This window comes from Melospiza melodia, chromosome Z, assembly GCF_035770615.1.
Source record: "Melospiza melodia melodia isolate bMelMel2 chromosome Z, bMelMel2.pri, whole genome shotgun sequence".
Classification (NCBI taxonomy): Eukaryota; Metazoa; Chordata; class Aves; order Passeriformes; family Passerellidae; genus Melospiza; species Melospiza melodia.
The window spans coordinates 1896927-1921323 of NC_086226.1; the positions used below are offsets into that span (position 1 = coordinate 1896927).

Below are 24397 nucleotides of genomic sequence, written 5' to 3' on the forward strand. Positions count from 1 at the left end.
GGGACACTTTTAGATTGGTTTAGAGTAGAAGCTCAAAGTCTAACATAGGTGATAGGTATTGGGAATTAATCGTAAATATTGTACACATATTTTTTAGTATAAAGAGATAACACCACCCTAGGGGCCAGCAGAGTGCCTCTGACTGTCCTGCTTAGCAGACCTGGTAGGCCAGAGAAAGAATCTTATAGATAAGAAACAATAAACAACCTTGAGACAGAGAAATGAAGAGCCCTGACTCCTTCTTTGACCACTGGGCTGGGAAGAGAGACTTTCTAACACATCTTGGGGTCACTCTGAGCCAGTGCAGAGATTCTGAGATTCACCTGCACAAGAGAAGCTCCAGGGACACCTCAGAGCCCCTGCCAGGGCCTCCAGGGGCTCCAGGAGAGCTGCACAGCCCCTGGGGACAAGGCAGGCAGGGACAGCACCCAGGCAATGGCTCCCACTGCCAGAGGGCAGGCACAGATTCTGGCACATTGGGAATTAGGAATTGCTGGCTGGGAGGGTGGGCAGGCCCTGGCCCAGGGTGCCCAGAGCAGCTGTGGCTGCCCCTGGATCCCTGGCAGTGCCCCAGGCCAGGCTGGATGGGGCTGGGAGCAGCCTGGTCTGGTTGAACATTTTTCTGGGAAAGTAGATACTCTTCAGCGCACAGTATTCCTTCTTAAAAACAAATCTGGGCCTAAACCATCTGCCCTCCACACTCAGTCCAATTGTCAAGGCAGTAGTGTGGCCAAACTAAACCCTACAGCAAGAGGGCTTGTCCCCACAGGACATCAGCGCAATTTTTTCCCTCGCTTTCTTGAATTTCATGCTAAATCCTGACTTGTGCAGTCCAGATCAATACTGAAGTAAGTAGAAAGCAACAGGCAGTTCTTGACTGTTGAGATGGAATCCTCAAGACTTTTTATTCATGAGGATTCACCACACAATATTTCTCCTTTCTTTGTTTAGGTTTTTTTTTTTTTTTTTTTTTAATCTAGTGAAAGTGTCCCTTTTTGGGCCATGGGATAATGTAAAACATTTTTGATACCCTGAATGTCAAGTGTCAAAGAAAGAAAAGTTTCCCCTATGTTTCATATGAAATGCTGCATACTAATAATAATTTATCATCATCTTCATATATTCTTATATAAGAAATACAAATCACCACAGCCAATTAATCAATCTGTAATTAGGAACTGACATGAACATTTACTACCATCAGGCATAATTTATATGATTACAGATGATTAAATAAAATGTAATTGAGTGAACAGGCAATTTGTTAAGCACATGTAAATTCAGCCATACCACCCCAGGCTGTGATCTTGTCAGATCTCAGCAGCTAAACAGGGTCAGGGTGGGTCAGTGTTTGGATGAGAAACCCCAGGGGAGACTCCTGGGTGCTGCAGGAAGGGGTGGTGGTGGTTTATAGGCAGCTCCCTCCTTGCTCCTTGTGCTGGAGGTGCAGTGCCTCCAGTGTGCGATGGGAAGAGATGGACATGAGTTATTAAAAGTGCTGCCTGAGCAGTTCTTGAGAGAGGTGGGAATTTGTCTCCTGGACTTGGGTTAATTTAGAGGGGAGCACACAGCTGGCCAGTCACTGTGAGGAGACAGTAAACCACGGCACCCTGGCACTTGCTGCTCCTCAGCAGAGCAGGAAGACGTGTCACTCCTGTGATTTAGCCTGCCCAACTCACACACCTCCATCTTCATTATTTAGGGAAGGGGGAGGCTTCTTAAAATAGCCACATAAATTCCTCCTCTGCCAAGTGGAGGTGCTCTTGAAAGCCAAGCAAGGCAGGAAGTGTCTGCCTGCCTCGGGTGCTCAATCTCCTGCAAAAACACCTCTGTCCCTGCCTTGGCTGGATGGAGGATCTGGTCACACACGTCAGGACAACCACTTCATTGGAACACAGGCATAAATTGGACCTTGGTCTCACGTGTTTGTGCAGACCCTAGAGGTAGAACAAAGGCTGTGAGCCAGCCAAGGGCTGCCAAGCCTGTGAACAGGGAAATGAGAGTTTGTTCTTAATGCTCCATCCAAAAAACAGCTGACATCAGTAGACAGTCCCATGGGAAATGCTAAAAGCAACACTGGGAAAGTGCTTCTCTTTTATTCCTTTGTATTTTTTTAATAACACCAGGATCAAATCCAACTAAGTGAATGATTTCTTGAAAAGTTCAGTGTGTTTCCAAATTGGTTTTGGTCACACAGCCAGAGAAATGCAAGAGGTTTTCTTTAATTATTTCACAAAAATAAACTTGACTTATTAGGATCAATTCCATTTCTGTAGTCTTAAACAAGAATATTTTTGCTTCCTCTGTTTTTAGTTTCTGCATGGCTTCTGCCAAGGCATCTAATTTTAAATAATTAAAACCATTTGTTTTAATACAATGTGGCAGTTTCTGCAGTGCCATGCCTCTTTATTTTCTGTTGGGTTTCCTCAAGTCCTGTGTCACTCCTTGTGGAAACTGGAGCAGATATCCAACAGATCAGAGGCATGGATGAAATCACTCAGGGAAGGCAAGCAGACAGGCCAACTGCAGCTATAACAAAATGATCTTTGATTATTAAATGGATCCTTGGGTGGGTGGATAACCAGATGTGTTTGACAGTGGATGTGGAAAGCATGGGGGGCAGTACCTCAGGATTAGAGCAGAAAGTAACACAAGCTTTCTTCCCTGAAACAATTAATGAAATCACTTTCGGGACAGTAAGAGCCTTGCATGTGCAACGTTATACGTTGGGCTTGCACAACCAATTTGGGTCAGAATGATGTTTAAACTCATAAGTGGTACCACTAATCTCCGTTAATCTGACTCCAAAGATGAGACATAATGCTCAGTACAAGAGACTAAGAGTTGCTAATGCATGTTCCTCAGCTGGAGCACTAATACAGGACTCCTGCAGAAAGAATAGGATCTTCCAGGCTTGGGTGTGAGGGTAAAAAAATAAACATCTCTTTAGGGATGTCTCCAGAAGTGTTCTCTTCTTGGGTTCTTTCTGTCCACTGGTGCTCTTTGCCACTGCGGGTGCAAGGATAGACATGAGATTTTCCTCTCATTTGGATTATTATTTTTTTTTCCTCTCAAAAATTACCTGGGGTTGTAATTTCTTGTGCAGAATTCATGATGAGCTGCTGATCTCATTTAATGAGGAAGAGCCAGGGCAGTGACTCATGGGTTTACCCTGAAGCATGTGGGCTGGAGGAAACAAGGCTGACCAGAAAAGATTTCATTTCAACCCCACCATGACCTGCCAGAAACCACCACAGAGGCCAAAAGAATTATTTTGCTCTGAAGCACCCAGCTGCAGAGAAAATCCCTGAGGAGTGATGGCCAAACCCAGCTGGAACAGGGCTTGGAGCAGCCTGGGACAGTGGAAGGTGTCCCTACCCATGGCAGGGGCCTGAATGAGATGAGCTTTAAGGTCCCTTCTAATTCAAGCCAATCTATGGTTTTATGCTTAAAAAAAACCCCAACTTTGAGAATTCTCTTTCTGTTGCAATATTTTTGAAAATTCTCTTTTGCAATGTGTAGTTTCAGGATGGATCTCAGAAATTACTGAGATCATCTCAGAAATTATCTATCCCAAAACTCTAATAAGGAGTCACCACTCTGGCTGAGTAGGATTACTCCATGTGTTCCTGGTTTTTATTCATATTTTGGGGGAAAGTATCAGTTTTAGTTTAAAATATAACAAATTTGCCTTTATTTAATTCCACAGCTCTTCAAAATAGATTAAGTTTTTGCATTTTTCCTACATTTGTTACTGAAATATTTCCCAAAGCAAGTCATTGAAATTTTTCAAAGTCTGGGACAGAAAATTATTTTATGACAAATTATAATTATCTTCTACAGCCAATGTTATTTAAAAAATATGTTACATATGGTTTACAAAGCAGAATTAACAGCTATGTTTCCAGCCTCAGAATTTTCTGCCTGAATAAATTTGAGTAGCTACACTTGAAGATAAGGTCCTGTATAATTGTGTTGTCAAACCAAAAGCCTTATTCTGTAAATGCCATGAGATCCTTTCAAGAAAGGCATCTTCACCTCAGTGCCAAGCTGTAAAACTGAGGCAAGAGCTAAGTGGGACTTAATCTGTGCCTTGCTAAGACAGAGATGTTTAGAAATCAAGAATAATGTTGGAAAACACCCAATTTGTGTTCTGATGTAAAAAAAATCCTCTGATTCTAACAGAGAAACAAGGGTAATCTTTGACTGGATAAATGTGCCCAGATCATGTGTCCGGCATATAACCAAAACCAGCCTGTGCTCCCAGACTGAGCTTGACCATATTTGTGAGCTTTCCCCATATTTGTGGCAGCTTTGCCTTTGACTTTCTTCAGGATGAAGTCACCTGTCCTCCTGCCTTCTGTTCTCCTCATCTGCACTTCACTCAGAGTGTTAAGTAAGTTTTATAAAATTGCTGAGATTCTCACTTGTCCCCAGGGAGTCCCCCACAGGAGACAGCCATGGTGAAAAATTTCCTAGGATCCATGAACAAACAATCCCGGTATTCCCTGCCTTCCTCAGAGATTTCTGTGCCTGCCGCTGAAATGGCTTGAGTGCTGCAAACTAATTATAAAATTATTTAGTTAATAGAGGCAGGTAGGAAAGTTTCTAATTATCCCTGTGATAAAACTCTCCTGCAGCTGCAGGGTTTGTCTTACCCAGCAGCAAGGTGGGGCCTACCTCCTGTAGCTGAGGCCGTGCAGAATCAGACGTGAGGAGGATTTTGGTGCAAACACACAGGGCTCAGCCCAGCTGCCTCCAAACAGGTCACAGAACCATGGAATCATGGAATGTCCCGCACTGGAAGGCACCCACAAGCTCCTGGGCCTGCATCCCTGTGAACGCACCATGAAATCCAGCCACGTCTGAGGGGACCCTGGTATTTCAGCTGGGCTTAGCTCTTGCCCCAGAAGGATTCTGTCCACTCACAGTCCTCTCATATATGATGCTCCAGATAGCCCTGGATGCCTCACATGGCAATAGATATTTATGTTTTTTCTCACAGATCAGATGCTCCATCCAGCTCAATCTCCAGGCTCTGCTGGGAGCTGGGACAGCAGTGCACCTGCAGACATCTGTGGGCCTCCAGCCCAAGGACACCTAGAAAGAACCACAAAATCACAGAATCACGGAATGGTTTGGGTTGGAAGAGGATTTTTAAAGCTCATCTTGTCCAACACCCTGCCATGGGCAGGGACACCTTCCACTATCCCAGGTTGTTCCAAACCCTGTCCATCCTGGCCTTGGACACTTCCAGGGATCCAGGACAGCCACAGCTGCTCTGAGCACCCTGTGCCAGGGTCTCACCCACCTCACAGGGGAGATTTTTTTACCCAATCTACTAAATCTAAATCTAGATCTAAATCTACTCTCTTTCAGCTTGAAGTCATTCCCTCTTGTCCGATCACTCCAGGCTCTTGTAAACAGTCTTGTCCCATCTTTCCTGTAAGTTCCTTTCAGATGCTGGAAGGTTGCAATTAGATGGCCCCAAAGCTTCTCTTCTCCAGGATGAACAATCCCAGTTCTTTCATCCTTTCCTCATAGAAGATGCTCTCCACCCCTGGCAGCATCTCCTTGGCCTCCTCTGGATTCCCTGCAGCAGCTCCAGCTCCTTGTGCTGCTGGAGCCGGGGCTGGGGCAGCTCTGCAGGTGGGCTCTCACCTGAGCCCAGGGGCACAGGGGCAGGATCCCCCTGCCCTGCTGCCCACGCTGGGGATCAGCCCAGGGCAGGGGGTTCAGGCTGGGGCAGGCCCAGCTCTCACCCACAGCACCCCCAGCTCCTTCTCCCAGGGCTGCTGCCTCTGCTCAGCCCCAGCCTGGGCTGGTCCCAGGGGCTGCCCTGGCCCAGGTGCAGCTCCAGCTCTTGGCCTTGTTAAACCACATGAGATTCCCTGGGCCACTCCTGCAGCCTGTCCAGGTCCCTCTGGATGCCATCCCATCCTCCAGGAGTGTCAGCTGCACCTCTCAGCTTGGTGCCATCTGCAAATCTGCTGAGGGTGCCCTGGATCCCTCTGTCTGTGTCATTAATGAGGATATTCAATAACACTGGTGGCCAGATGGACCCCTGAGGGACCCCCTGGGACCCTGAGCCATTGACCACAACCCTCTGGATGCAATCATCCAACCAGCTCCTAATCCATCTAATAGTTCTCCCATAGAATCCGTCACTCTCCAGTTTTGAGGGAAGGATGTTATGTTAAAGAATTTACAGAACTCCAAATAAATGACATCTGTAGCTCTTCCCTGATCCACTGATGTAGTTACTTCCTCAAAAAAAGCCACTGCATTGAGTCAGACGGGATTTTTCCTTGATGCCCCCCTGCTGTCTCAAATCACCTCTCTGTCCTCCATGTCCCTTAGCACAGCTTCTATTCCATGATCTCCCCAGGCACAGAGGTCAGGTTGACAGGGTGGTAATTCTCAGGGTGCTAATTTCTCCCCTTTTTAAAGATGGGTACTATTTTTCCCTTTTCCCTGTCACCCAGGACTTCCCAAACCCCCCAGGAGGGGAGAAGTATCCCTGTGGGATGGACAATCTGAAATGGGCCAACAAGGTATGTGACAGGCCAGGAATCACACCCTGGTGGGGCTCAAATGGCCCCAGACACTCTCAGCTCCTTGTTGAAGGCAGCTGTCCCAGTTTTAGGTGGTCCCATTAGAGAGGTCCCATCAGAGGCGTCCTGTTGTTTAAATGGGAAAATTTCCACTGGCTCCAGCAGAGCCAAGACTTCACAGCACAAATGGTTTCTGCTGATTATGAAGATGAAGTGAGCACAGGTGTTGCTAATGTGAAATCACACTAAGAGTTTCTTCCACACTTTCCCCAGGGAGTTTTGCTTTACCCTCTCATTTCCTATTGGGAATATATTTTTTTTTATCTGCTTCTGTGGGAGACAGTGGCGACCTCCCCAGCTGAAGTCAGGCTACCTGGGTCTGACATATGTTAAATGACAGTGTGTCAAAGCCCTGAAAAAATATGTTGACTGAAGTTTTACATGGAGTTTTACAAGGTAGTAACATAGACTATAAACTGCTGCATTTAGGCGCCTGGGTGGGGAAATGTATGAAAAATGCATGAGAGGTTTGTGTAAGAAATGCAGCTCACTGGTGTTTCATATTCATTATTCTTTTTTTTTTTTTCTTCAATGAAATTATCCTAAGGAATTTTATTTTTTTTTTTTTTGAGCTGAAGAGAAAGCACGTGCTCAGTAAGTGAGTTCAGCCACAGATTTCAGGGCCCTTAAGTACTCATTGACACGAGAGGCGACGACAGCTCTGCAGGAACCTTTATGGGTCTCTCAGGGTTGTTGGTTTTTTAAGCCTGTGTATTATGGATTTCCACAACAGGTGTTAACAGCTCAAGGCATCTTAATGCCTGCTGGATTAAATAATGCACGTTTTTAAAATTGCATGAAGTCTCTCCCACTGGGGAAATACTATCCTTTCCGCCTTTACTTTTTAAATGAAAATAAAACGTGTATTGCAAAAATTGCCAAAGAAGTGGCTAAAATGCACGCCCAAAGCAACACAGAAGCTGAAATTCTGTGTTTAGCTCACTCTGCCTTTCCCCAAGCCATGAGGCTCCTGGGGTGGTTCAGAGCAGAAAGTGTGAATAGGTGTGACCACATGAATGGCCAGGAAAAGTCAGTAGAGGTTACAGAGAATGGTACACCAGGACAAAATCGCTGCTTAAAGTAGTAAAATAGGGAGTCTTTCATGTCCTTGCACCAATTCAGTCAGCATAAAACAGCTGAAAGCCTGAGCCAGAGCTTTGCTGGAAGGAAAACTTGAGTGAATGAACGCGTTGTTGGGAGAGGGGAGATGCTGGCATCTCCTGGAGGGCCCATCCAGCCCCAGAGAGGGACAGACACGGGGACACAGCACATCCCACCTGAGCACAGCTGCTTTAGGGGGATCCCCTGGGGCTCAGAACCCTCCACTCAGGCAGAAAATCCACTCTGATGCCCCTGTGACCCAATGGGACACGGTCAGTGCTGAAGGTGCAGGTCATGCCATGCTCAGCTTGAGCAAGAGCAGAGCCTAGCTCCCTCTCCTGGGAGCCAACACTCTCCATACACACCAGTTTTGGGGAGCTCTTCTGCAGGAGGTGGGGAATGCTTTCCAAAGAGTTTGGCTGCTATTTGGGCATTAATCGTGGGTCTAAGAGCGTTTATTAATGTCCTGTTGAAGTTAACAGTGAGGCACTGCTGCCCCCCCTCTTTTCTGATATGCAAACAGTGGTGATTAAGCACCAGATTAAACATCTTCATGAATATTTAAAAGGCTGTTTTTGAAAGTTTCCTGTCCTTTTACACTAATAGCCCCATTAAAACCTGTTTACAAGCCAGTCATGAGAGTAACTGTGTGCACTTAAAACACTGGAGAGTTCCTCAAGAGGAGTGCTTTAACCATGTGAGAATGGCAGCTGATCAATAGGGATCTTAAAGTAAGACTGTCTGCCTAAACCAAATGGAAACAGTCCTTGCAAAGCAGAGAGAAAGGGCTGGCAAGTGCCCAACTGGTTAATTAGGGAGGCAAAAATGGTAATAACAATAGCCATAATATTTGCTTTAAGGTCCAGATGTCCAAGGCCTGGGTGTCTGGCTGCCACAGCACTTCTCAGAAGCTGCCCTAAAGATGTTGATGGCCGCCAGGAAAAGGCCAGGGAAAGTTTTAAGTAAACTTAACAGCTTGCTGTTTCCTGGATCTTCTTATCTTTTGCACATCAGACTCTGCACACAGCCAGAGCCTAAAGCAGGTATGCAGATGCATGACAGCTGTTTATCACAGAATATTTTGGGTTGCAAGGGACCTTCATAATCATTCAGTCCCACCCCATGCCATGAGCAGGGACAGCTCCCACTGTCCCAGGCTGCTCCAAGCCCCATCCAGCCTGGCCTGGGGCACTGCCACGGATCCAGGGGCAGCCACAGCTGCTCTGGGCACCCTGGGCCAGGGCCTGCCCACCCTCCCAGCCAGCAATTCCTCATTCCCAATGTGCCAGAATCTGTGCCTGCCCTCTGGCAGTGGGAGCCATTGCCTGGGTGCTGTCCCTGCCTGCCTTGTCCCCAGGGGCTGTGCAGCTCTCCTGGAGCCCCTGGAGGCCCTGGCAGGGGCTCTGAGGTGTCCCTGGAGCTTCTCTGGTGCAGCTGAACAGCCCCAGCTGTGCCAGGCTGTCAATAGTGGATGCAATCTGCTTGTTATATTGAAGTACAACAGAATAAATGTCAACTTTACATGCTCTATACCCATAACAGAAAAGGCGAGCATATTCAACCAGTGCTATAAGGCCAAAATTCAAATCTAGCCCTGCCCTGGACAGCTCTTGATCCACTCTTTGTTACCTTCCATCCACCACACTCTATTATTCACTTTTCCATATCAGCACCACTTCCCTGCCTTGTTCTGAGCCCAGAGGCCGTGAAGCAGAAGGTGTCTGAGTCCAGCACAGGATGTAGGTGCTTAAATGCTGCTAAAAACCTGAGCTTTTGTGTCTGGTTTGTGCTACTGAGTACCCTGGAAAGAAATCTATTGACATCAGTGGGTTTTGGATTAGGCTCCCGCTGTGTTATTAAGTGAATTATTAATTATTAATAATAACATAGCAGAAATCACATGTTGCCTTATTCAACCATTCAATTTTGCCTTATGTGGGGGTTTTTGAAAATGCAGTCGCCAAGTTTAAATACATGTGTGGATTGATTGTTTAGCCTCCCTGCTCATTGCCAAGGAGAGAGTATGCTTACATATGGGTGTCCAGCTCTAAATGAATATTGATTGACTGAAATTCATGCCGTCTGCTTCAGTTTAACTGTTTGGCAAAACTGGAGATGTCAATAAAACTGGATTGAATTTTGAACGGTATTAAAACTTTCTGGAGCCAAGGTAATCATGATGGAAAAAAAGTAATAAAGGGCTGGAGACCTTACAAGCATGAGGTTTTTCCTAATGCTGCGAAGCCCTCTGGGGCTAAAGGTGTTTAGCTCCAGTGCTGAAAGACCAGCAGGGTTGCTAATGGCCTTTCAGTTCCTTTGGCAGCAGCAAATGTAAATAGGCAAAGTAGATGCCCTGACTCCTCCCTTCCTAAAACCCAGCCAGACATTTATAGTGTTGCTTCAGTTAATGAGAATGGGGAAACTGACACCCTCCCAAGCAGGAGGAGGCTGAGGCATGTCCAGGAGATTGTCCCTGTGGGACTGGCATTCACCTGAGGGGGACACGTGTCTGCCTCACCTGCAGCTGGAATGGGACTTGGCAGAGAGCTCGGGAATGGTGGGGTTTGGTGGGCAGGGCTGTCATGCAGTGCCTGGAGTTTATTTCCTGAGACAGGAATTCGTGGGGTAAAAGCACAGTGTGTGGTCTGTGCACCTCTATTCTCACTGCATCCCAGTGCCCCAGTAACTTCCATTGCACTTTCTGCTTGTTTATAATCACTATTAATCGCTTACCCACTTATCAGTGCACTTGGTGTGACTGCAGTGGGGTGAAATTAAGACGCGGCTCTTCCAAAATTGTTATCATGTTTCTAAAGATCCTCTCGAGGATTCGTTCTGTGGATTAATACATATCCCCCAAATTTATTCATGGGCAGGTCTGGTTACCTCGTCCAGGACCAGAGATGCTTCCTTAAGCCCTGCAGTGATGAATGGTGGGCACTTAACATTTGCACTGGGAAGAAGCTGGCTGGACAAGTAGGAATCATTTTAAACTGAAAGGAAGTAGGTTTATATTGGGCATTGGGAATTAGGAATTGCTGGCTGGGAGGGTGGGCAGGCCCTGGCCCAGGGTGCCCAGAGCAGCTGTGGCTGCCCCTGGATCCCTGGCAGTGCCCCAGGCCAGGCTGGATGGGGCTGGGAGCAGCCTGGGACAGTGGGAGCTGTCCCTGCACATGGCATGGGGTGGGACTGAATGATTATGAAGGTCCCTTGCAACCCAAAACATTCTGTGATTCTATGAATTCATGAAGAGAGACAAAACCTCTTGCACAGCTCACACACAGCCACAAGCAGCAGCTGGTAGCCAAGACAGGAATTTAATCGAGCTGTCCTGGAGGTCTGGTGTGCGCCCCAAGCCTGACCAAGGACTTCAACTTTTCATCTTGGGGCTGGAACTGTGAGAGAAATAAACCAGCAAGGTCAGGTTCCAAAGGAGAGCATGGTCTGCACAAAAAGCAGTTGGGCTGCAGAGGGCTCGTAGGCACCTCTTCAAAAACGCCTCTCATGTCTTCTCTGCAAGTTCTTTTTCCTGAAAATTGGACTGTGACTTAATAACATAACACCAAGAAAGCTAGTGCATTAGATCCTCATGTTTCTACTCCTGCAAAACTGATGTCTGTGTTTATTACCTACCAATTAATTAACAATCACGAGCGAAAACAGATAGGAAAGACTTTAATTTCTGGGGCAAACTAATCTGCAATGGTGCTGCTTTGAAATTAGTTTTGTGCTTGCTTGATTTCTAAACATCAGCTCATGAAAGTGTGTTAGCATTGCTGTGAAATAAAAGTCCTTTTTTAAGGTACCTAATATAGGAAGTTACAAGTTTATGCTAGGGTCAAATCCTTGTAATTTTGTTTTTCCTGATGTCAAAATAAGCTGAAGATATTTTTAAACCTCTCCTCAGTATTTTTCTGTTGTGATGAGGAACACTCCTTATGTGGAGGTAGAAAATTTCATTTTCTGAGCAGCATTTCACTATTTGAGGCTGGAGGTGACCCTGCAGACAGAAGAGTTGTCACAAATAACAGGAAGCTGACCCATAATGAGGGAGCTGGAAAAGTAGGCAGGACACAAGGAAAGGGAATGAAGCTGTTTCTGCCACTGGTGAAAACCCACTAGCCTTGAAAATTCTCTTACACCAGTGAAGTCCTGGGCTCTGGAAATGCCTAAATTATAATTATGCGGGTGGCAGCAACAAAAGAATTGGCAAGGTGGGAGTAGAGGTGGTTAAGGCGATCTGATGTCAAGGCAGAAGCCATCAGCTTGCCTGAGTGAGTGGTCCCAACCCCAGCAGGGGCTGGTGGGAGCATCAGCAGGGGAATCACAGAATCATTTACATTGAAAAAGATCTCTAAGTTCATCAAGGCCAACCATTCCCCCAGCACTGCCAAGCTCTCCATCAATCCATGTCCCCAAGGGCCAGCCACTCCAGGGATGGAGACCCCACCACTGCCCTGGGCAGCCTGTGGGGCTGGACAACCCTTTCCAGGAAGGAATTTTCCCTAACGTCCCATCTGAACCTCCCCTGGAACAACTTGAGGCCATTTACTCACCTTTTGTGTTAGATATAGAAAATTAGATATAGAAGAAAATTTTATGTGCCATAAAATTTTCTGCTGCCTGTTTTGAAAATCTCCTGTGTCCATGGTAAAGACTGACTCCACCGGGTTGTTGCAATGTTTTTAAATTTAACAAATTGTTAGGAGCATTTTCCTTTGCATCATGGAACAGTCTGGGTTGAAGGAGACATTAAAGACCACCTTATTTCAACCCCCTGCCAAGGGCAGGGACATCTTCTATTGGACCAGGTTGCTCAGAGCCTCATCCAACCTGGCCCTGAGTTTTTCCAAAATGCATCCAAATTTATGAATGGAATGTGTCAGAAAGTGGATTGATCTTATAGTGTATGAAATTAAAATTTAGATGGCAAGGAGGAAAGAGTAGCAAAAATCTCCTGCCCTGATGAGTCTGGAAATACCTGAATCAAACTGTGAACTTCACAGTTTCTAAATTCTTGGAAATCTTTTGTTTTATGCAGCTTTTCAGAGATGATTTTAGCTATGATGTGGTTATTTATTTATTTTCAGCTGTATTAAGCAAAAGTGAGAAGGAAGGCTAGGGTAGGTCTGAGTTTTTAACTCAACTACATTTCATAAAACCTCTCTGAGATGCTGGTAGATGAATGCTGTTCCCTAAACACATTCACATCCTTTCCAGGTGCATAAATTGAGGCTTGAAGAAGAGGTCGTATTTTTCCAACTTAGGAATGTCAACTGAGAAATCCCAATCCAAAGGAGATTGATTTTCAGAAATGCTCAGTCTGGACGGATGAGCAGCTCACCAGATTACTCACAGGGCACTCTTCTTTGAGAGCTTATCTTTAAAATGTTGGTCTATAAATGGCTCAGTGCAAGGTCACGCTGTAATTCATTGTGCCAAGGAGTGAAATTCCAGGTTTCTGGATGTGCTCTGGTATGATCATACTGCCATACCTTACCCCATTCATATGGTTATTTGAGGAGCTATTTCAGAGATTCTGTTGTTGTGACAATCTGGGAGGTTTGGCACAAGTGTCTGCTGGGAGAAGGCTGCTCTGACCTGGGGAACCTCACCTGAGAGGCAGCAAGATCCACTCGTGATGTCCCTGCACATCCCAGAGGGGTCAGAAATAGATGTTCTTCCAGGTCCTTTCCAAACCAAACCATTCTATGGCTCTATGGTGGTATTATTGGTCATGAAATGCAATTTGGAGATCTCTAACCCTTGAGTCCTACAGAAGGGAAAATAGTTCCCTTGATTTTTAAGGGAATATAAGGTAACTATACCAGGTGCCTGTTTTAAAAAAGCAGGAACCTGGTTATAGTCACCTTATATGCTGAAATAACAAGTCAAATGTTTGAAGTGGCTTTTTGGGAGGAGACAATTGAGACCTTCCCGTGCCTGCCCCAGTTGCTCTCCTCAATTGACCAAGCACCACTGAGAGTGGAGGACCATTACACCTCAGCAATATTGCAGTGTCTTGATAAATATCACAACATCACTGGCGCCTACAACCCTTGTATGACACCTCCTCAGGCAGTAGAAGGGGTTTTGCTCCTTCAAAGACAACCTTGTTTTTGTAAATTTGCCCTAGATTGCTGGGCCCTGAGTGGCTGTGGGTTTTGGGTTTTTGCCATCCTATTTCAGCTGTGAAGGTGCAGTGCTGAGCTCTCTCCCAGCCAGCTGATCCTGCTGTTTCTTCAGCTCCCAGTTTAACTTCAATGGGAGTCCCAGGTGCACAGAGGAGAAGCTTTAATGGATTAAACAAATAGAGCAAAGTCAAACAGAGCACACATCCGTAATGTGCATGTCTGCCGACACATGTACCTGTGTTTATACACACAGAGGTACGTGGAGACAGAAGAGAGAAAAACAACTTAAAAAAAAAAAAAAAAAAAACAAACAAACAAACAACTTTTGGGAAGGGTTTCCTTCATAAAGCTGAGCTCCATGCAGCAGCGCAATTTATATATCTCTCATTTCTGCATCATTTCTGTGCCGTGGTCAAAGAGTATTAGAGGATACATTTCTGTTCTAAATTACATCTGGGTAAATCCAGAGGAATTCCCCTGAGCCACGTTTACCTCTAAGATTTTGCCTACGTGGGGACACTCAGGAAAATAACCCAAATTAGCTGAAGGTGAGAATTTAAAAGTGGATTAATTAAACTGCATGAAACCCCTGTGAAGGTTGTTCTTATTCAGAATTCTGGTGGTCTTCATTCAATTTAATTTAATTCACTTTGGAAATTAATTCAGATTAATTGTCCTAACAGTTTTTATGTACCTATTCTAGATTAGCACTGGGGTAATCAAATGAATTGTAGCCCACTGGCTTCAAGATTATTTTTAGATTTATACCAGGAGGCTCTGGAGGAAGATTGTCCCTTGGGTGTCCCGAAGCCAGTGCTTTGCTAGTCAAGACAAAGGAGTGGAAGAGGTTTCTGGAAATAGATAAGCAATATTCTTTTAGCTTTCAGGGCAATTTTTTCAAAGATCTGATGATAAAAATAAGGTGACAAAGGCAACACAGCAACAAGTTAACTATCTCTGCTTTTGAGCCCCTAGGGTGCCCACAGACTTGCCTTCCACTGGGGCTTGATCCTGCACGTATGATATTCCTTCTTGGTGGGAAAAAAAAAATTCTTTGACATCAAGAGGAACAATATTCAAATCTCTTAATTCCAGACAATCCGATTTTGCAAGCCTGGAGCCAAATGAAAATCAAGACTATGGCAGAGAGGGCCCGCGATGTGAAAAAGGAAAAACTGCTTTAAAGAGATAACTGCTCCCAATCTACTCCCCAAAGGAGACGACTCTTATTAAGGGTTTCTTCTTGAGATGTCTGCCTAAAGGCTTCTTCAGAAGGGATTTAGCCGTTTACAACTCAGATCTGGAGTTTGAAGCTCCCTGAACCTGCCTCCTTCTACTGGGCTGGAGCTGAGCTTGGGCAGGGGGGACAGCAGAGGTGACAGTGTCCGTGTGAGGCTGGGGACACTGCGAGGAGCCCAGCCAAAGAGAGAGGCAAGAAAAAATAAAGACTTCTGAATCTGTCTGGGATCCAATAAATGTCTGTGGTCAAGCAAACAGATAAACAAATGAAACCCCAAACAATAAACAACCCACCCAAACTTCTGAAAGATTTCTTGTAGTATTGTGTCTCTGAAGAACCTGCCAGTAATGAAGGGGGATGAAATTCAGCTGTCTGCTGAATACTTTTGCATATTCAGATTTCGAATGTCAAAGATAGCTAAAAATAAAGGAAGAAAGGAAAAGAAACTTTCAATAGATCTGGAAAAAATAACTGCAACCTCCAGCCCGTTGGAGCTGCGCTAAAATGGTAACCATGCTCATAACGCAAACACTTCAAAAGCAGCGATCCTAGTGGGATGGAATTTGGGGAAGATTTGGGGATGTCCAGCCCGGACCGCCTCAGAGCCGCCCCAAGGACGGCAATTTGAAGGGGAAACGCTTTAATCCTGAATGGGGCAGCAGCTGCAGCGGGAAACCCCAAATCCCTGCCCCGCTACCGCCGTGCCCGGGACATGCGGGACGCTGCGGCTCGCCGCTGCTCGGAAGGAAAGCGAAGGGAAACGCGGGCTCCCGCAGCTTTGCCGCGCGGAGAGGCGCGCAGGGTGCCGCGGAGCGCCCCGCGGGCACGGGGAGCTCCACGCGGGTGTTTTGGGGGGCACCTCCCGCGCCCACCCCCGGCACCGGCAGCGCCCCCCTGCCCAGGATCCCCCCCGGCCCCGCGGGGCGGAGAGGCGAGACCCGGCTCTGCAAACCCCCGGGCTCGCTCATCAAACCAAATTTGCTTCTCGGGCAAATTTGACCTGTTTCTTGGCCCAGATACGTTTCGAACACTTTCTCCGTGTTTGTGGAAGGGTTTGATTTTTTAAAAATTTTATTTTAGTTTAGTTTTGTTTTGTTTTTGTTAAGACGGGGCGCGGGAACCCCGAAGTCCCCAGTGTGTCCCTCCGCCTGCCCTTAAATCCGTCCCGTTTCTCCCGAGGGAAAAGGGACGGGGAGTCCCGGATAACCTCAGTTCTCCTTTCCTCCTCCCCAGCCCGACACCTTCGTGTGTCCCCTTCCCCTACGAGGGTGTCCCACAGCAGCGGGGACAACAGGTGGGGTCCCTGTGGGGTCCAGGAGCCCCCTTTTCTGGGGGAGGACGGACAGACGCCGCTCTCCCATCCTCAGATACTTCGGGATGTGCACGGCGCGTAACCGCACCAGCTTCGGAACTCCTCGCAGCCAGCTAAAGGCTGTTCTCTTAATGAATTACTAATGAGTTAAAATTGGACAGCCGGCTTAATTAAAGCGTAGAGGCAATGTGTTTACCACATTGTAATTGAACTCATTAGGGCTCCGGCTTTGTGTTTTTAAGCAGCCGCCTTGTTCCGCACGTCGAGTGATCTGCGGGAAGCGCTTTGCTGGGGACGGGGCCTCTGCGGGAGTGCGAGGGCTTGGAGGAGGTGGCAGTGCCCCCCCCCACAGCCCCCTAATTTCCCTCAGGGGCTCGTGCGGACACCCTTCCCGCTGTCCCTCAAAGCAATCACAATTTGGGGGGGCGCGGGGCTCGCCAGCATTTCTGTTTTGCAGGGAAGAGGCAAAGGAAATTTTGGGGGAAGAGGGGAAGTTTGGGGTGGGGGGAGCCTGGCGAAGCCGAGTCCGCCCCTGCAACAGGGTCCCTGCGGCCCCCCCTCCAGGCGGGGGGAATGTGGGGGGCGCCCCCCTGCCTCGCTCCGCGGCCGTCGGGGCGGACCTGCCCCGGGCTGGCGGCGGGGCGGGGGCGGCCGCCGCTCTCCCCGGGGCGAGGGGAGGGGGCCGGGGAAGGGGGCGGCTTCCCCGCACGGCTTGCAAGGCGCTTCCTGGCTGCTAGAAGGCGTCCGAGACGCGACCCACCCGCGGCACAGCCGCCGCGGCAGACGCGGGAGCCAAACTTGAGCGCGGCGGAGCAGCCGCGGAGCGGGAGCGGCCCCGCGCCGGCCGCAGCCGCCGAGAGCCCATGGAGCCCGGGTGTCCAGGTGAGCCTGGCGCTGGGGCGCGGTGGGGCCGGCGGGGACCTTTGGATTTGGGTGTAACCGTGCCTTCCCGGAGCAGGTAGCGCTGTCGCTCACTGTCGCGATGGGTCGCGGTGTCGCGCTGGCCGTCGCGGGGAGGGCAGTGGAAGGCGGCTGCTCGCTGCTGCCGGGTAGGATCTGGCTGGGAGAGCGCCGAGGGGAGAGAGGAGCCCCCCGCAAGTTTGGGCGGCCGCGGAGGGAAGGGGCGATGGTTTGGAGCCGCGCCGCTCATCCCTTCCCGTGCGCGGCTCCTCGCTCCCGCGTCTCTCTCGCGTGTGTGTACTCCCACATATACACGGCTTTTAATTTCCCTGACAAATCGTGAACTTTGGGCCGGGCGTGGAGGTCGGAAAGGGCTGGAGCAGGGCTGGCTGGTCCCCAAACGCAAAGCGGGGACCTGCTGGGGAGGGGAGCGCACGGAGCTCTCGGGTCCGGCCGGCACCGGGATGCGGTGCGGGGATGCGGGGTGAGCGCAGCGCTGCGCCCCTGCCCCGGACAGATCGGCTTTTTCCCTCTGGAACGACTCTCGTTGCCTGGGAAAGGGCTGATTTTGGGGAGAGGTGGAATAAGAGGAGACCACCAGCCTCCTCCGCTTAAGCAGCGTCTCAGATGTTTAAAAGCCGGGGAGGGGGGAAATGAGATATTTTAAATTATTATTAATTAGTATTTTTTTACTGGCTGCGACTCCAAAGCTTCGGGGGTCCGAGAGCTGGAGCCGAAGCGGGGAGCCCTCGGGGAAACCTTTTTCCCCGCCCTCCCAGCCCTCCCTGTGCGTTGCCTGCTTGTTGCACGGCTCCTGCCCGAAACGGGAGCTCATCCCGGTCCGTGCAACCCTTTGGAGACACCCATACGGACCTGGCTTTAGGGAAGAGAACCTACAGTAAAATGCTGTGTTATACAAATCACTTTTTTTAAAACTATAATTCTGAAATCGTGGCAAGGGGTGAAGGAACGAGAGGAATGCGGTGGCAAGGGAAGAGGGAAGAAGTTGCTTTTGGGTGTAGAAAGAGGGAAGGTGACAAGCCAGACCCCGAAGTGGGTAATGGGAACTGTCAAAGAGTGCAGAAGCGTAAAAGCCAAACACTCCCAATCCCCATAGGTTGTTTATTCCTCGTAAAATACAACTCTACATAGCAGGAAGTTACTGCAAACATTTATCAATAATGAATGAATCTCCTGTAATAAAATACACTCATAATTAGCTACAGTCAAGTGCGTACATTACGCCAAGGCTTTTGCAACTCTTTGTTGAAAATCCGACTTAGATAAATCGTCTTAAACAGCCTTTTAAGAAGGGGGGGGGAAAAAGACTAAAGAAAATAAAAACCAGGAGCAAACCACCACCCCAGCATCTCTCCTCCTTTTCTGCCGTTTCTGAAACCCAAACCGTAACTACTCCTGAAATATAACGGAAAAGTCTTCGGTGAATTCAGAAGAGTCATTAACATTCAGCTTTAAGTGAATGTTAACAGTAAATAAAGAAATCTCTTGATTGTAATAGTTGCAACAAAGCAATAATAAACCAGTGGGCGGTCATCAGTAATGATAAATGTATCATTATTACTGCGTGCTGGGGAGCAGGGTTTGGAAAGTACTTCAGACTTTTTAGTGGCAGGCTTGGTGGCAATTCGTTTCTTAGCCTGGGAAAAGAGGGGAGGGACGGGGAACGCCATATAATTTTATACACAATTTAGGTGAAAATAAATTTAAATCTGTATATTACATTTTTAATTTCAAGATAGTAATTAAAGCTGGTTCATTATATCTCCTCTGAAAGTCTCTGTGCTCATCTTAATTGCCTGTTTGTACAATCTGCTTTCTAAGACACCCAAGGTTACTGGGTTCCGAAAGACGCAAAATTGAATTATTTACTGACGTGATGCCTCTTCGTCACGTTTCTCTCGGAAGTTTGGGATCGCTGCTCCCCATCACAGCCCGACTGGGGCCCTGCTTCGCCACCGTGGAAATTTGTTGCTCTGTTTAAAATACTTCGGAGCAGGCACGTTTCTCATGCAAATGTTCAGAGCTCTTTAATTTATGCGTTTGGGAAAAAAAAAAAAAATCAATAGCTGAGGTGGCTTTTTTGCGTTTGGGATCTTTCTTTAACCCCCCCGCTCCCCAGTCCACCACTCCCCGGGGTGTTAATTCACGCACACCTAAACTTGCAGCCCTTTTCCTCCCCAACCTCAGGCAGAACAGGAATAATCCCCTTCGTGTTTCCAAAAGCTGAACGGAGGGTGAGGGAGCGCCCATCTCCTCCCGGGCCCTTCCCGCAGCAGGATAAAATAAAATGATGAATGGCTTTTTTTCTGAGGTGCTGTTTCTGTCGGGTGATGATGCTGGGGGCTGGGGCGCCGCTCCTCCCGGCTCTGCTCCGCACGTACCTTCGGCCAGGACCCTCCCGGGTTTGGGTCGCTCCGAGCACATTAAACTGGGAATTTAAGAGACCTCCGCCAGACAAAAGGTGCCGTCCTCGGTTCCTTCCCTTCAGCCGTCAGCGCTGGTTTTCAGCTGCCGGTGGGGTAAAAAACTACCTAAAAACGCCCCATCCCTGAACTCCCCTGGTGTCTTTCGAGAGCCAAGGGAAGATCCCGTTGAGTCGTTTCCCCCCTCGTTGTTACGAATATAGAAGCATCTTTCCGAGGCGTCCTTTTGCCACTGAAAAAACTCCACGTAGAGATCTCTACCCTTTTGTTGTGTCTAGCTGGGTTATTCAAGAGCAGAGACAAAAGCCCGAAGTGATGTGATCTAAATGAGCTCCGGGGTTTTCCAGATGGGACCACCTCTATTCCAAATGCCCTTTCTGCTTAATATAATAAAGTGCGATTAAAAAAAAAATGCTACTTAGAAAAGGGCTTTGCTCTAGACCAAGAGATGCAAGCGAAACCTACACAAAAGTATTTTTTAAAAAAGAAAAAAATAACCAAAAACAAACTTTGCTGTCTAAATTTTGTTAGGAGAAGAGGTTTTATAACAATACCTCTGCTACTCACACGGCTGGAAGTTTCAATGGGATGTGGAGAGGTGGGAGGAGGGAATGGATTCGCGTTGGGGGGTGGTTTTCTTTGTGGTTTTTCAAACGCACCAAGGTTATCTTGCTTCTCGTGGCCTCTCTGCTACAACATTTAAGCTCTCTGGAAGTAAATCAAGGCCGTGAGGGTGGGCTGGGGTGGTTTGAACTTGGCCGCTTGTCCCCGCTCTCGTTTCCACACGGAGCGATCCGCGGCGGGAGAAGGCGCTGCTGTCGCCTCCCGCTCCGAGGCAGGATCGCGACAGAGAAGGGAACGGGGAAAATGAGTCAGGACTCCTGCTTAGCCCTTCCAGGCTTCCGTGAGAAGTTTCTCCGCCTTTCCCACTCCTCTGTCGAGAGGTGACTCCAAGCCAAATGGCATCAGCAAGCAACGAAATGAACGGGAGAAATCGGAGTCGGCATCAGGACAGGAGCCCCCAGATGGGCACGGACACCCCAACTCCAGCGGGGATCCCCTTCCGCCCCTCGTCCTGGTCCGGGTGGGCTCCATCCGCGGGGACCCCGGTGGGGCTGGGGGAGGCCGAGCAGCCCCGCCGGGCCTCGCCCGCCTGGGGACACCTGCGGAGCCTCCGGGCCCCTGTGCGGGCCAGCCTTTCTGTGCCAAGCCACCCCTGGCATGCCCGCACTGAGGTCCTGCAGCCCCATAAGGTTTCCCAGCAGGCTTAAGTAAGAAAAAGTAGGGGACGGTGAATTCTCACCCTGCTTCTCCACGGTGTGCTGGTGTGGGTCAGTGTCTGCCCCGAATTCGGTGGCTCTTGCACGTCCTCCCTCCGGGAACTAAAACATCCCAACCCGCGGGTTTGAGTTTTCCCTTTAAAGGGAATGGAGGAAGCCACTCAGTTTTTACAACGGAATAAAGGAGGGTCAACAGCACCAAGCAGGTGACAAAAAGAAAAAAGAAATAGAAAAGGAAAAAAAAAGACAGTTTAGTTTTACTTTTCGTTTAGTCACCACAAAATAGAACGTAGTCTCTGGCTAGAGACAACCTTGTCCCGAGCCTGAGTTTTCCACCTTTCTCTTCGCTGGAGGCGTTCTGCAAAACCCTCTCATCCCTTTCGCCTCCTGCGACCGCTTCCCGTCCTCTTCCATCGCCGGGCTCGGAGCCTGGGGCCAAGTTGTCCATACCGGGTTCTCCCGGGAGCGGCCGGGGAAAAGCGGCCGAGTGACCGCGGCAGAGGGGAGCGGCTCCGAGCATCCGCAGCACCCAGCGGCTTCTCCCCAAAACCCCCCGTCCCTCCTGGAGCCGGCCCGGGAGCGGAGACAGGAGCGGAGATTTTCTCCGAGGCGTGGTAATAGATCATACAATGTGTGACACGGGTTTACCCAATAAAACAATTTGAATCAATTAGCTGGCGGAGGAGAGTTTTGAAGTGTAAAATTCATGTCAGTCTGGCTAGGAAGCATTGATTAAAATGTCACCAATGTGAGGCTTGTAGCCATTGCTCACACGAAAGCAGCAGGCTCCGTGCAGAAGGGGATCGGGAAAAAAGTAGGAGGGAGGGGAAAGGGGGGAAGTCTCCCTGTGACAGTTGCGACACGGGGAAGAGCAAGGTTTAATAGGAACTGACAGAAGTAATAAGGAGAGATGTATTATTATTGTTATTATTATTATTATTATTATTACTATTACTATTATTACTATTACTGCTATTGCTATTGCTATTGCTATTGCCATTACTATTACTATTACTATCACTATTACTATTATTAGCGAGAACTCGGATAAAGGAGAGAAGGTGTGAGCTTTAGTGTGGATGTCCTGGGAAAGGTCGGTGTAGAGATTTCCGTCTGGATCTGTGATGCCCGAGGAAAAAAAAAAAAAAAAAAACAGACAAACCAAAAAGAAATCACCAAATTTTCATAGTTAAATGCTCAGAAATATTAAGTACTGGTCATGTGCATGCAGAGAAAAAGAGAGATACAGATATTTTTAAAAAAGGAAAATAAATCAGAAGGGTATTAGGAAACACTTGACAGTCCAGTTGTCTCCCCATTTTGGCTAGGAATGAGTTTTTAATTTTCCCGGGTTTTAGCCGTTTTTCTCAGTTTTCCTCCCTGGAAAGCAGCGGCGTTGAGCGGTATTGGCCTTCTGCCTTGGGGTAGGGGGGTCGCGGCGGGGTCGCTCCGTCCTCTCCCAGCGCTGCGCAGAGTGGCAATTGGGACCCACAACATTTCGGAGGTGATTCGTGTAAAAAAATCTACATTTTCAGTTCACTATATTCACTAGGAAAAAAAAAAAAAAAAAAAAAAAGCAGAAACCGCCACCGTTCTGCAGCCTATTTGCTGGGAGGTTTTTTTGGTTGGTTTTTTTTTCCTTAGCTGGGGACATCAACCAATTGGGGGGAAGGGGAAAAAGTTAAACAAACCCAAGCAGAACATGTTTGCGCCGTGTCGGTCTTTGTGGGAGCGGGAATCTGGGCCCGGCTGCTTGTGAAAGTGGTTCTGGTGAATGACTCCGGTGTATTTGGGAATGGCAGTGAGGATACAGAAGCTGTTCGTGCTCGTGTGGACACGGTTGTGGCGAGAAATCAACTTTTCCTCTCTTTCTCCTCCCCTACCCCGTAATTTCTCCCGACCCCTTAAAAAACCCTGTATCCGAAAAAGACGCGGGGTACACAAGGCGAATATTCCGTTTCTCGGAAGCGATTTGTCTCAGACCGTGAAGGGGCGGGGGGAAGAGAGGAAGGCGAAAAAAGGCTAAATAAAACAAACCCGAAGCTCATTCCACCTTCCACCGTTCCGGCCTCTCTCCGGGACACCGAGCGCGGGCCAGGGGCGGCGGGAGGGCCGGGCCCCGACGGGGCGGGAGGGAAGGAGGGAGGGATGGGGGAGCCGCCCCCAGCCCCGCTCGCCTCCCACCGGCCGGGGGGGCGCGCGGCGGCTCCGGGCCCGTCCGCCCCCCCGGGCCGCTGACGTCAGAGCGCCCGCGGGGCCGCACCGGGGGCGGGGGGCTCGGTCCGGGCGCGGGATGCGCTTCCCTCCCTGCCGGCGGCTGCGGGAGCACGAGGAGGAGGAGGAGGAGGAGGAAGGTCCGGCGGCGGCACGGTGGGAGAGCGGCCGCGGAGGTAACGGGGAGGATGCCCGGGCAGCCGCGGGGAGCAGCGAAACTTTGGGGGGTTTTCGTTCCTCTGCCGAGCTTTCCCCGTGGCGGGGCCGCTCCTCGGTCGCCGTGTGCCCGCGGAGGCTCCGCGCGGAGCCCTCCCGGGTGGCGGCGGGTTTGCAGGGCGAGGAGGCTGACACGGGGCTCTGCTGCGTGTTTGGGGTGGATTCGGGGATTCTTCCAGACGGGGACGGGCTCGCTCGTGTGCCGCCATCTCCGCACCTGCGGTGGGATGCGCACGCCGGAGAGCCGCGATGCGCGGGGGCGGACAGCTCCGGGGAGCTGGAGGACACAGGAGGTTCGGGGGACTCGGGGTGGCTGAGCAAAGCTCCTGACGGGCAGCGCCTCCGCACGCCGGCAGACAGAGGAGCGGGGGGAGGACGGGGTGCGTGCGGCGGGGACCCCCCATCGCTGAGAGCGCTCGGCTGACGGCGCTGTGTCTCTGTGCCCTTCCCCTCCCGCAGCTAGAGCAGAGCAGCCCCCCCGGCGCTGAGACCATGGCGACCAGCCCGCTGCCCGGCCCCACCGATATCCTGCTGCCGTCGCCGTCCAGCGCGTACCCGCCGGACCCCATGAGCCAGCCGAGGGCCGGCCACGCCGCCATGAAGCCCAACCAGGTGGGGCAGGTGATCCTCTACGGCATCCCCATCGTCTCGCTGGTCATCGACGGGCAGGAGCGGCTGTGCCTGGCGCAGATCTCCAACACCCTCCTCAAAAACTTCAGCTACAACGAGATCCACAACCGGCGGGTGGCCCTGGGCATCACCTGCGTGCAGTGCACGCCGGTGCAGCTGGAGATCCTGCGGCGGGCCGGGGCCATGCCCATCTCCTCCCGCCGCTGCGGCATGATCACCAAGAGGGAGGCCGAGCGGCTCTGCAAGTCCTTCCTGGGGGAGAACCGGCCCCCCAAACTGCCGGATAACTTCGCCTTCGACGTGTCCCACGAG

At 49.5% G+C, this 24397-nt stretch overlaps 1 protein-coding gene across 1 annotated transcript in view; it reads left to right on the forward strand.

Moving 5' to 3' along the window:
• Positions 1 to 23947: 23947 nt before the first annotated feature.
• Positions 23948 to 24397, forward strand: part of SKOR2 (SKI family transcriptional corepressor 2) — a 26627-nt gene continuing 26177 nt past the window's right edge. The window contains exon 1 of the mRNA XM_063180387.1: positions 23948 to 24397. This exon is cut by the window's right edge and continues 1761 nt beyond it. Within this exon, the coding sequence (XP_063036457.1) occupies positions 23948 to 24397 (450 nt within the window).